At 58.4% G+C, this 13,397-nt stretch overlaps 1 protein-coding gene across 1 annotated transcript in view; it reads left to right on the top strand.

The window, feature by feature from the left end:
- The window catches only part of TNFRSF8 (TNF receptor superfamily member 8), a 59,372-nt gene that overhangs the window by 16,424 nt on the left and 29,551 nt on the right, over window positions 1–13,397 (top strand). The window contains exon 3 of the mRNA XM_051834348.2: window positions 7,143–7,259. Within this exon, the coding sequence (XP_051690308.2) occupies window positions 7,143–7,259 (117 nt within the window). The remainder of the gene's footprint in view (window positions 1–7,142; window positions 7,260–13,397) is intronic.

Below are 13,397 nucleotides of genomic sequence, written 5' to 3'. Positions count from 1 at the left end.
CTCTTGATATATTTTTATTTGTTTATTTGAAAGTCAGAGTTACAGAGAGAGGGAGAAACAGAGAGGGGTGGGGCAGGGGGAGACAGGAGCCTGGAGCTTCTTCCAGGTCTCCCACGTGGGTGCAGGGCCAGGGACTTGAGCCATCTTCTGCTGCTTCCCCAGCACATTAGCAGGGGGCTGGATCAGAAGTGGAGCAGCCAGGACTTGAACCGGCACCCGTGTGGGATGCCAGGACTGGATACGGCAGCTGTACGGTGCTGGCCCCCCCTCTTGACCATTCTATGGGAACTTGTGTACGTGGTGTCCTCTGCACCTTCTGTGTGCTTTCAAGTCTCTGGCCCTTTAGACACGCCCCCCGCCTCCGCCCCCCAGGTGCCCTCCCCTGTCACCCCTACCTGCTCCAATCCCAGCACCCCTCCCTCCAGGGAGCCCTCCCTCCCTCCCTGGCTGCTGGGGCTGCTTCCCACAGGGTTCTCCTGGGGGCCTCTTGTTGGGGTTTTCACCCCTCCTCCCCACTCTGTGACTCTCCGTGGGCCCCACAGTCGCAGCTGTGGGGAGCAAGACGGTCCTCCTCTGGCTCCTTTACCCCCAGCTTGGCAGTGCCAGGACAGGGAGTGGGGGAAGGGAGAGGGACGTCCCAGGCCCAGGCTCCCTGCACTTAGAAGGTGTGACTTAGGGGGAGGCCCCCCCACCCCCCCACCCCCACCCCCACCCCCACCCCGCTCCAGGGCCACACCCATGCTGATGTGGTGGGCGGGGCATTTTGCTGGAGATTTAGTCACTGGGGGCTTCTGGGCAAGCCAGAGAGGAGAAATGAAAACCCCTCAAAAACCCCTCCCTCCGTCTTGGGAGGGGAATTTCTGACATTTGCCGGCCGCTGTCTGTGTGCCGTCAGCTCAGCTGTGTGGCAGGGCGCACACGTGGGCGGGCAGTGGAGGAAGGAAGCTGGGGGACCTTTGGGACCCAATGCGGTGATGTCACCCAGCCTGTCCTGCTTCCTCAGCACTCCCGACAGCTACTCCCCTGCCCTCGGCCTCCACCCCTCAGTGACATGGTGCCCCCCCACTCCGGTAAACACAGCCACGACCCACACTGACGCAGCCTGCTGTGTGCCCGCCGCGGTGCCACATTAGCAGGGAGCTGGATGGGCCAGGCTGGGGCTGGCGCTGTGGTGCAGCGAGTCGGGGCTGCAGAGGCCTGAGCTCCTCGGGTTTGGATCTGGCCCCCAGGGCACTGCACTGGGGGGTGGGGAGGAGCCCGGCTAGACCACCTCCCCTTGTGCCAGCGCTCTTGCTCCCCACAGGGAGGGGTCTCCCCTGCAGTGCGGCCAGGTTTGAGGGGTGATGTGCGGCCAGGCTGAGTGTGCAGCAGGGAGCCGGGCTTGCTGGGGCGCCAGGAGGGGTGCATGTCATGTCCCAGGAGCCCGGATTTCTCCAACGGCTGTGAGAGTGGGGGGGGGGAGGGCTCGGTGGGCTCTTCCTGCTCCCACTGGCCTTGGACAAAGCCCAGCCCCTCATGTGGGCCCACTCAGCGTGACAGCTGCCGCCCAGGCTGACCCCTCACCCTCCACCATCCCTCCTGCCTTGGGCAGCCGTCGGGGGTGCCAGTCTCCCCCTTGCCCCCTGAGGCTTCGACCCTGCACAGCCCCTCCCCACTCTGCCCCCTCCCTCCTCTCCCTCCCCCATCCCTGTCCCTGTCTCTCTCTGTAGGATGCATTCCTCTTCATCCCTGGGCTTGAACTGACGGTACCTGAGTCCCTTGACCCCAGCCCAGCTGTAGCGCCTTTGCCGTGGGCCTGCGGTGCCTCCCCAGTCCCACTTGCCTGACCCTTGATCTGCTCGTCCTTACTGTCCGGCGTCTGTCTTCCAGATCCCCGGCCTGAGCACACAGCCGGTTCTTACCCGGGTTTTGGATGATGGACGAATGCCCGAACGTGGCTGTGTTGTCCCACCCCAGCGGCCCAGGTTCCCACGGTTCCCCCAGCAGCTCCCTCCCACCAGCCCCCCACCCAGCTTCACCCCACTCTTGTCTGTGTCTCAGCCTGAAATGTCCAGCAGGGATTTCTGTGTCGTAAGTGTGTGAGTGAGTGTGTGACGGGGAAGGCGTGGAGGGGGAGAGAAGGAATTGGGACCGGCGCAGCAAGCACTTATTGAGCTCCTGTTGTATACACGGGTGAGGAGGACAAGGTCCTGGCTCCCAGGAGCTTACCCAGCAGTAGAGGAGGTGACAAACTTAGGTTTAGGTGACACTGCAGAGAGAGCTCCGCCAAGACAAGGTCACAGGGGAGGGCGTGGGAGCTCGGAATGGGGGGAAGGCCCAAACAGCTGGTGTGCACCCCCCATCCATCCTTCCGTAACTGCGTGACTGCGTGAGTTTTAGAGAAGAGAGGTCTACTTGTCTCGTTGGTTTATTCCGGGTGCTGGGGAGCCCGCGCTGCCGGCACTCGCGCCTGCCCCGTGAGGCTGCCTGCGGCGTCCTGCACGCGCGGCGGAGCAAGCCCCCAGCGCAGGGCGCCGCCCCTTCTTCACCGGTCGCTGGTGTCCCGTGACTCCATCAAGCCCTCGTGACGCCCCGATGGCTCCGACGGCAAATGCCGTCCACATGGCTTGGGGATTATGTTTCCAACACACGAGCTTCTGGGATTCACGCTCGCCCCACAGCGTTCATTTTGGGCCGTGACAGGCACATGGACCCAGGAGGAGGTCAGCGGGAGGGTGACCGAGGCGGAAGTAGGGCGGTGACACACGGGACAGACAGCTGTGGTGGGAGCCGGGGACCGCGGGGGCTGCTAGCAGGGTGCTGGGGACTTCTGGAGGGGTGCTGGGGGCTGCTGGGGACTGCGGGGGCTGCTGGGGGCTGCTGGGCCCCCTGCTGATGTGGGCTGCCCTGTGCTGGCGGAGCCGGCTCGGGGGCCTCTGGGAAGCCGTGCAACACCGAGAGGCTGATGCCCATGTGGGAGCTGGGCGGGAGCTGGCGGCAGCTCCCGCAGGAGGGCGTCAGTCCCAGAGCCCAAGTGGATCTCATGAGGTCCGAACACAGGACCCAGGAAATTGGGCTGAGCCAGGCGGTCTCCCTCCCCCCCCCCCCCCCCCCCCGCCTGTCTGTCTTGTGCTGCCGTCACAGGATGTCCCATTTCTAAAGAAGCGAATGTTGGTTTCTCCTGGTTCTGGGGGCTGGGAACTCCCAGATGGAGGGCGTTTTGGCCTTGTGGCCCTTGGTGGCAGGCGAGAGAGTGAGGTGGTGAGAACTCCGTTTTATTACAAACCCACCCCGTGCGGGGGCAGAGCTCTTACTGAAAAAGCCCCTCCCACGACCCATTACTTTGCTCTGGGGACTCCATCTCAGCACACGAGAGCATCACCCAGTGTCCTCCGCCTATGATGTTCTCTTTCTCCCTGCACGGCGCCCCGCCCTGCCCTCCCTACACTTGACCAAGCTGGGCTGGCCCACGGTACTCCCAGTCTAGTCTGTAGGTCTCTCCTGGGGCACCGGAAGGGATGCTGGGTAAGCATCTGCCAGCCCCCAGCTCCAAACAGGAGAAAGCAAGCATCGGGTGGCTTGAGGAATCCGGGGGTCCCTTCCTCCCTGGACCAGGGCTAGGGCCAAGGGGCGGGCAGGGAGCCATCCTCCAAGGAGACCTCCAAAGTCAGCCGCCTGGCTGTGAGGATCTGGGGCGTCTGGAGCCCTGGGGCGTCTGACCTAGTTGGGGCAACCAGGGGCGCCTTGAGGAGGTGGTGTTACGGGACGATGAGGGCCGTCTCGGTTCTCCTCTCGTGTCAGAGAGCTTCCACGCAGACAGTGAGCAAAGCGAGATTATTCAAAGCAAGAAACCTCCTGCCACAGCCCCTGGGAGTGGGGCTCCGAGGGAGTCGCCCAGGAAGCCTGCGGATACTGGCCTTTTAAAATTTCTTTGTAAGGATTGATTTATGTATTCGAAAGTCAGAGCTACAGGCAGAGAGGGAGACACACACACCACCCACCCTACTGGTTCACTGCTCAGCAATGGCCAGGGCTGAGCCAGGCTGAAGCCAGGACCCGCCTCCGGGTCTCCCACGTGGGTGTAGGGCTCCAAGCACTTGGGCCATCTTCCAGTGCTTTCCCAGGCAATAGCAGGGAGCTGGATCAGAAGTGGAGCAGCTGGGACCTGAACCGCTGCCCAAATGGGACAGCAGCATTTCAGGCAGTTGTTAACGTGCTACACCAAACAACGGTGGCTCTGGATACTGGCTTGTATCCACAGAAGTGGCCACCTAGATTTAACCAGTTGGGGAGGAGCAGAGTCACAGCCACTCAGAGGGCTGGGATAACGACCAATCAATTAGAGGGCTGGGATAACGACCAATCAGAGGGCTTAAATAACAACCAACCAATCAGAGGGCTGGGATAATGACCAATCAGAGGGCTTAAATAACAACCAACCAATCAGAGGGCTGGGATAACGACCAATCAGAGGGCTGGGATAACGACCAATCAGAGGCAGGGCTGAAAAACCCATCCGCGGGCTGGACTTGGTAATCCCACTAGCCGCGCTCACGATAGAACTAAGTACAGCTGAGGGCAGCCTTTGGGAAGAAGCAAGCACTTTGCTGTTAAAGGGGCTCTCCCCGCTTTCTCAGGCTGGCAGGAACCTGACCTAGCTGCCTCGTAGCCGTCTGACTCCTCACGGTGGTGTCCAGAGGAGCCCTGAGGATGAGCAGGAGCTGGCCTGGCCAGGGTGGGGAGAGCAGGTGCTCAGGGTGGGGACAGGGAGTCTGTGAAGCCCAGAGGTGGGCGCAGACGGGCCAATCTGGAAGCAGCCCGGTGGGGCTGCTCAGGGCTGAGGGTGTGACGGAGACGACGGGGGACGGGGAGGGGCTGGTGACCAGGCTCCAGGCGGAGCGGCTGTCTGGGCAGGAGTTCCCGGCCCAGAGCGGCTGGGTTCGGTTGCCGGATACCGAGGCCGAAGCTGCCGGACTCTGGGGCTTGAAGGCAGAAAGGTCTTGGGAACGAGCCCCGAGAAGACCCCCAACAGGTCTCTGGTGGCAGGATGGGTGCTCAGCGGGAAAAGCTACCTGGAGAACGGGAAAGGACCAAGGAAGTGACGGAGCCCCGGCCTTCCTGCCTTTGCTCCCCGACCTTGGTCCTAGCTGTTCCTTCCCCAGCTGGAGTCCCCTGCCTGGTGTGCTCTCCCTCCAGCCCACAGCATGGCTGCCACCTCTGTCCCTTGGGGCAGTGAGGCCACGCCCCCCCACTCTGCTTTCCCACTCATGATCCCTGCTCTGTCGTCCTGAGAGTTCAGATCCACCCTAGAAACCCACTTGCGCATTTCTCTCTTCCCTGGTTGTCGCTTGTCTGCAGGCTACAGCGTCAGGGCCACGGGGACAGGGCCTTCGTCGTCACCTGGGACATCCATGGCGTTCAGTAACTGTCCCGAGTGGAAAACCAGTGCCACCCCATCCCCGCCACTTGGCCTCTAGTGTGTCTCCTGCCGTGGGACAGGTGCTGGTGCCGAGAAGGGACAGGAGAGGGTGGCGTGGGGTCAGGCATCCCGGCACGGGTGCAGGTGGAGGCGGCGAGGCTGCACAGCCTCCGAGGCCGGCAGAGGGCTCAGACCAGCAGTTCTCAAGGTCTCTGAGCTCCTGGTTACTGGTTGTTGTGCAGGCTTCCCGGAGTGACTGGGGGCACAGAAGAGCTGGGGGCTCCGCATCTCGAGTCCTTGCTGTTGTCCTTTCTGGGCCCGCGTAAGACAAAGGAGACTTGGGTGGCTCAGCCACAGATGCGTCCACGGAGCCCTAACTTCAGGGGCTGTTCAGTGGTGCCCTCAGGAACCCGGCCTGGGCTCAGTGTCCACCCCTTCTGGGCAGCTTCGAGCTCAGGCGAGCCTTTCATCCAGGAACCCAGCAATAAAGGCAAGGCCACGCGTGGGGGTGCCCCCCTGGGAGTGCTCGGAGCAGGGGCGCAGTGCAGGCATGCGTGGGTCATGTGCACATGCTGAGCCAATCCGTGATGAAGAAGATGGTGCATCCTGATTGGCCTGTCTGGCTGCTGGGTGCCTTCCACAGCCTCCCTGGACAGAGCCGTGCGGACAGCCAGGGTGCCCAGCGCCCTGTGCCCCCTGCCTCAGTGCCGACTCTTGGTCTCCTCCTGCAGTGAGAGGCGAGGGCTGCTGGGTGCTTTGTGCACCCCGCATGCCGGACTTGGCTCTCAGGGTCCAGACACTCTTGGGCTCCCCAGTGCTGGCAGGGGAACGAGGTTGCTTTCTCAAGCCTGCTGGGTGCCATGGGTGCCGGAGCTGTCCCTTTCACCCTTTCAACAGCACCAGGAGGTAGGTCCTCTTATTAAAACCTAATTTTCTGATAAGGTCATTCTTTGTAGCTTGACCGAAGCCAGGCAGGTGCAGGTAGCAGCCCTGGAATCCCAGACCTGGCGCTTTCTGGTACCTGAGCTGTTTGTCCCACCTGTTGGGTGAACTTGGACAAGGCTTTGGCCGTTGTGGAGTTCCCTTTCCATCTGTTAGGGGACTTTAAAATGTCCATGAGAGTAGAATTGAGTGATTTTTTTCCTGATATAAAGAATGTTGAAATCCATGCGTACCAGGGGGTTTTCAGAAAGTTCCAGGAGAACTTTTATCACTTGTTATGATAAAGTTATGCAAGGATTTCAAAATGCCTCGCACCAAAATAAACTGATCTTTTAATTCTCTTTTTCCATGAACTTTCTGAAGGTCTCTCTTGTAGCTCTAGAGTTGGACTGATATGTTTGGGGGTGGCAGGGATCAGAGGTGGCCTGGATTTTTTTCTGCTGGCTGCTGCTGCTTTTTAAAACAATTTATTTATTTGAAAGGCAGAGTGGCACAGAGAGAGACAGAGATCTTTTGTGCGCTGGTTCACTCCCTATATGGCTGCGACAACTGTGGCTGGGCCAGTCTGAAGCCAGGAGCCAGGAGCCAGGAGCCAGGAGCCAGGCGCTCCATCCAGGTCTCCCACCTGAGTGGCAGGAGCTTGGGCCACCCCCTGCGTTTTCCCAGGCTCATCAGAAGGCAGCTGAATCAGGGACGGAGTCGCTGGGATTGCAACAGGCACTGCAATATGGGACGCAGCGTCCAGGTGGCGACTTCAGCTGCTGCACCACGCCCCTCCCCCTCCCTCTGCTTCTTTTCCCAGGGCTGTCACCCACGCAGCCGTGCCCGCAGGGGTCTGCCGACTGCAGGAAGCAGTGCGAGCCCGATTACTACCTGAACAGGGACGGCCGCTGCACCGCCTGCGTGAGCTGCTCTACAGGTGAGCGTCGTGTTCTCCCTCCGCGGGCTCCTTCCAGGGGCTCAGAGGGGAGGTGGAGGACCTGGAGGGCAGGGTGCATCTGTGGCTGGTGCCTCGGTTTCCCTCTCGGGGTTTTGGGTTAGTCTCAGCCAAACTCTCTTGCATCTGTATGCTACAGAGACTTGGCCTGTGTGCAGATGAAGAGGCCTCCCGTGTGTTGAGTGCAGTCTTTCCCGCAGTCCTGGGCTGAGGGGAGGGGTCGTTGGTCACCCCCGGCTTACAGTGAGGAGTCGGGATTGGTGGGGCTGAGGGACTTTGCAAAGCAACGCAGCGCTGGTGCGTGGCAGAACTGGAGGTTGAGTCGATGGCTTGACGCCATGAATTGTGTGTGTTCTCTCCCTAGGACCACAGTGCTTCCAAAAAAAGCTCATTTAATGGGCGCTTTTCTTATTAATTTCTCTTTTTAAAAATTTTATTTGAGGGGCTGGCACTGTGGCGGAGCGGGTAAAGCCCGCTGCCTGCTGTGCTGGCATCCCATATGGGCGCCGGTTTGAGTCCTGGCTGCTCCATTTCCAATCCAGCTCCCTGCTTATGGCCTGGGAAAGCAGTGGAAGATGGCTCAAGTGCTTGAGCCCCTGCACCCATGTGGGAGACCCAGAAGAAGCTCCTGGCTCCAGGCTTCAGATCAGCCCAGCTCCGGCTGCTGTGGCCATATGGGGAGTGAACCAGTGGATGGAAGACCTCTCTCTCTCTCTCTCTCTGCTTCTTTTTAGCTCTGCCTTTCAAATAAATGAATCTTTAAAAAAAATTGTTTGGAAGGCAGAGCTCCAGAAAGAGAGGGAGAGACAGAGAATCTTCCATCTATTGTTTCACTCCCCAAATGCCCACAACAGCCAGGGCTGGGCCAGGCTGAAGCCAGGAGCCAGGAACTCCATCTGGGTCTCCCCCGTGGGTGGCCAGGGCCCACCTGCTTGGGCCATCCTCCACTGCTTCCCCAGGTGCATTGGCTGGGGACTGGATCAGAAGTGTGCGAGCAGCTGGGACTCGAACTGGCACTTATTATGGGCTGCCGATGTTGTTGGCACGAGGCTTACCCTGCTGCACTACGGCGCTGGCCCCACTGATTTCTTCCTGTGGTTAGTGAACGCCACCTGGTGTTCATCTGGTATTTGTGTGGGTTTTTGTGGGAGATGGGGGGTGGGGAAATTTGAGTTCTTCTTATGGCCTAATAAATGATCACCTTTAGAGTGTTCAGTGTCTGTTTTTTGTTTTTTTTTAAGATTTTATTTATTTATTTGAAAGAGTTACACAGAGAGAGGAGAGGCAGAGAGAGAGAGAGAGAGAGGGAGAGAGAGAAAGAGAGGTCTTCTATCTGCTGGTTCACTTCCCAGTTGGCTGCAATGGCCAGAGCTGGGCCGATCCGAAGCCAGGAGCCAGGAGCTTCTTCTGGGTCTCCCATGCGGGTGCAGGGGCCCAAGGACTTGGGCCATCTTGTGCTGCTTTCCCAGGCCACAGCAGAGAGCTGGATGGGGAGTGGAGCAGCCAGGTCTCCAACTGGCACCCATATGGGATGCTGGCACTGCAGGCCAAGGTGTTAACCCATTGTGCCAGAGTGCCGGCCTCTGTGTTCGGTGTTTTTTTAAAGATGTGTATTCTCTTTGTTGCATGCAAAGTTATCTGTGTTTTAGATCAAACTTGCTAATCATGGTATTTTATAAAATTTATTATTATAAGGTGAACAAGTCTCGTACACACAGATTTAGGAGCAGAAGGGTGTGTCCATCCTAGCCTCCCTCCTGCCCAGCCAAGGCATTTAAAGGAGATGCCGCCTGTTACCGGTCACCAGCTTTGCTCTGCTGGTGGCTGAGAGCTGTGTGAGTCTCACTGCCCACGTGCATGTTCACCCTGAGGCTCTCATCATCTTCTTCCTGCTTTGGCTTCACCCGTGTCAAGCGTATGCTAGTAGGAACATCGGTGCTCATAGATAATGTATAGTTTTAGTGACTGGACCTTTTATCCACACGAAATACAACTCTTTGTTCCTTCCAGTCCCTTTTCACTTCATGCCATGATTGCTTGATGGAAATATTCCCATTCCTGGTGCCGCATTGTGGCTTAGGCGGCTGAGCCTCCACCTGCGACCCTGGAGTCCACTTCTGATCCAGCTTTCTGATGCGCCTGAGAAAGCAGCAGAAGACGGCCCAGGTGCCTGGGCCCCTGCACCCATGTGGGAGACCTGGAAGAAGCTCCTGGCTCCTCGGCTTTGGCCTGGCCCAGCCCTGGCCATTGTGGTCATTTGGGGAGTGAACCAGTGGGTGGAAGGTCTCTCCCTCTCTTCTGCTTCTCTCTCTCTCTCCCTTCTTCTCTCTGTAACTCTGCCTTTCAAGTAAATAAAAAATAATTCTTGAAAAATATATTAGCACTCCTTCTTTCTTATATTAACTTATTCTTATATTCTTCTTATATTAACTTATATTCATTATTAAACTCGGGCAATGCAGAGGGTAAAGGAGGAAGCTGTGCTGCCGTCCCAGCTGTCCGTCTTCCAGTGCCTCGTGCTATCCTTGGGCAGCTCCGTGTTCTTGTAGCTCTGTGTAGGGTGGGGGCTTAGTAACCAGAGTGCAGACGGAGAGAAGGGGTTTTAAAGGAATGACGAATGTTTTTAAAATTGATAGAGAGAGCACATTCCTGTCTGCTATTTCATCCCCCAAATGCCCACAGTGCTCAGGACTGGGCTGGGCCCAAACTGGCAGCCAAGGACTCAGGCCGGGTCTCCCCTGTAGCTGGAGGGCCCAGATCACGTGAGCCGTCTCCACTGCCCCAGGGTCCGCACGGGCAGGCGGCTGGAAGTGGGAGCTGGGCTTGGGAGTCGAACCCAGGCCCTCCGATATGGACGTGGGCATCTTAACTGGTATCTTTTTTTTTAAGATTTATTTTTCATTTATTTGTGAGAGTTACAGAGAGAAGGAAAGAGAGAGAGAGAGAGAGAGAGGGAGGGAGGGAGGGAGGGAGGGAGGGAGGGAGGGAGAGAGGGAGAGAGGTCTTCCATCACTGCTTCACTCTCCAGATGGCTGCAACAGCCAGGGCTGGGCCAGGCCAAAGCCAGGAACCTGGAGCTTCATCTGAGTCTCTCATGTGGGTGGAGGGGCCTAAGGACTTGGCCATCTTCATCCGGGGCACGAACAGGCGCCCATATGGGAATGCCAGCACCACAGTTGGCGGCTTAACCCACTGCACCCCAACACCGGCCCGGTAACTGGTATCTTAGCTGCGAGCCGCCACCCCAGAACGGCTGTGTGCTATTGATAGTGTTCAAGTCATCACAGCTCACTCTATTCAGCTGTATCAGAGGAAGTAGAATGACAAAGCTCAGACTCAAAACTCAAGTGTCTACATCAAAAGAGACAGCAGTTTCTTAAAAAAAAAAAAAAAAAAAGGAAGAAAGAAAGAAAAAGAAGAAACCCTCTAAAGCTCAGAAAAGAGGTTCTGAGAACCAGCAAGTGGTTAGGGGCTTCGTGAGGATGCCCTGGCTCCGCCTGACGCCCCGGCTCCTCCTGTCAGCCTTGGGAGGGCAGCGAGGAGCCGGCCCGCCCCCACTGCCCCCCCAGGACGTGGCCCCTGCGAAAGCCGAAGTCCCCGGCAGGCCAGCCTTGATGTGCTGTCCAGATCCGTGCCTGCGCCCTGGGGCAGGCCGGCCCAGCTCTCACTCCCACGCCTCACCTCACCTCACCGGTTCCGGTTCCCGCTCGGTGCATTTTTCCGGGAGGACTTGAGCCCGGGCCCCTGACAAGGGGGGTGGACATCCCAGGAGGCGTCTTAACTGCTGCGCCCGATGCCTGCCCCGAGAATAATCCTTATTCTTGCAAAACCAGAACTGTTTGCAGGCGGTCGGTCCTCCCCGGCGTCCCCCACCCCCCGCCCGGGGCCTGGCAGCCGACTTCCCGGTCCCACCCCCCGCCTGGGGCCTGGCAGCCGACTTCCCGGTCCCCGTGTGTCCCTGGGCTGCTCTGCCTCCCTTCTCACTTGCAGTCTTGAAGTCAAGTTTTCCGGGAGCTTTGCCTCTTGCTAAGGCTGCTCGCAGTGCCTCTGTTTCCGTTGGGCTCTTTGCTGTGTCCCTGTCCCGTTGTCCGCTGTGTCCCTGTCCCGTTGTCTGCCCCTCCCCTTCGCTCCTGCCACGATGGCCCAGCTGTCGCCTTTCTTGTCTTGCTCCAGCGTAGCGGGGGCGGCAGCTCCGTCCTGACGTGGTGGGTGCCGACCCCTCGGACGCCTCTGGCCTCACTGGGCTCCGGGGTGTCTTCTCAGCTCAGGGCTTCCTGTGGGGACTGAGGGTCACTTCTGAAACTCGTTTTGGAGCCTGAGGGTCGGGGACGGGAGGCATAGGTCAGCCAGAGGTGGGCGTGTGCTTGGGGTCGGGGTGGGTAGGGGCTGGGGATCTGCCTGCGCCCTGGGCAGGTGCTTGCTCAGAGCCCCGGCTGCCTGGGCTGCCTGGGCAGGGGCGCTGCACTGCTGGGGCTGCTTTCACCCCAGGCCAGGCCTGGCTTCCAGGAGGCCGGCACACCCGGCCAGACCGCTTCCCAGCGCTTGCTCGTTTGTCTCTTTCTTCTGCTCCCTCGACTGTTAGCGCTTGTTAAGTTTAGGACCTTCCTCCATTAGTGCTGCTTTTCCTGATAGTCGATGACTTCTACTTCTTCCCCCCAGTGAAAAATTTTACTTATTTTCCATTTTATTTGAAAGGCAGAGACTTAGAAGGCACGTAGTTGGTTCATTCTTCAACTGCTCTCTCTCTCTCTCTCTCTCTCTTTTATATTTATTTATTTGAAAAGCAGAATTACAGAGAGGCAGAGAGATAGAGATCTGGTGGTTCACTCCCCAGATGGCCACAATGGCTGGAGCTGTGCCGATCCGAAGCCAGGAGTCGGGAGCTTCTTCCTGGTCTCCCACATGGGTGCAGGGGTCCAAGGACTTGGGTCATCTTCCACTGCTTTCCCAGGCCACAGCAGAGAGCTGGATTGGAAGTGGAACAACTGGGACTTGAACATGTACTGATATGGGATGCCAGCACTGCAAGTGGTAGCTTTACCCAGTACACCACAGTGCCACGTCCCCTAGCCCCAAAATGCTCTTAACAGCCAGGGCTGAGCCAGACTGAAACCAGAAGCCTGAAACTCCATGTGCGTCTCCTCTGTGGCTGACAAGGACCCAACTACTTGAGCCATCGTCTCCAGGGTGTGCAATAGCAAGAAGTTGAATTCAAAGTAGAGTAGCCGGTGGGGGGGAGGGGCATTCAGTGCTGTGGCACAGTGGGTAAAGCCTCCACCTGCAGTGCCAGCATCCTATATGGGGGCCGGTTCATGTCCTGGCTGCTCCACTTCCAATCCAGCTCTCTGCTGTGGCCTGGGAAAGCAGTGGAAGATGGCTGAGGTCCTTGGGCCCCTGCACCCACATGGGAGACCTGGATGGAGCTGCTGGCTCCTGGCTTCAGCCTGGCCCAACCATTGCTTCCATCTGGGGAGTGAACCAGAGGATGAAGACTCTCCCTTTCTCCCTTTCTCTCTCTCTCTCTCTCTCTCTCTCTCTCTCTCTGCCTCTCTCTGCCCTTCAAATAAATAAATCTTTTAAAAACCTTATTTATCTGTTTGAGAGACCCCTATGTATTTATTGCGAAAGAGTGGTGGTGGGCAAGGGGAGAATTCTGGGATGCCTGTGCTAACCAGGGCTGGGCTGGGGCTGGAGCCAGGAGCCGGAGTCTCAATCCAGGTCTCCCATGTGGGTGTCAGGAACCCACTCACACCACTGCCTCCCAGGGCTGCCTCAGCAGGAAGCTGGGATCAGGAGCCGAGCTGGGGCTCATACCGGGTGCTGTCTCCACCAGCGTTTTAACTGTTGGGCCAGATGCCTGCTCCTCGTTGTGAGTTGTTTTTAAAGATTGCTTGATTTGAAAGAGAAGGAAAGACAGAGAGAGAGAGAGAGAGGGAGATCCCGTCTACTAGTTTGCTCCCCAAACAGGGCTGGGCCAGGCCAAAGCCAGGAGCCAGGAGCTTCCTCCAGTTCTCCTGTGTGTGTGGCAGGGACCCCAGCATCTGAGCTGTCTAATGCTTTCCCAGGTGCATTAGCAGGGCGCGGGACCGGAAGTGGAGCAGCCGGCATGGCTGGCGCCCA

This window comes from Oryctolagus cuniculus, chromosome 7 (genome assembly GCF_964237555.1).
Source record: "Oryctolagus cuniculus chromosome 7, mOryCun1.1, whole genome shotgun sequence".
In the NCBI taxonomy this organism is placed as follows: Eukaryota; Metazoa; Chordata; class Mammalia; order Lagomorpha; family Leporidae; genus Oryctolagus; species Oryctolagus cuniculus.
The sequence above is the reverse complement of the archived record's forward strand: the minus strand, read 5'-3'. Positions and strand labels throughout refer to the sequence as shown.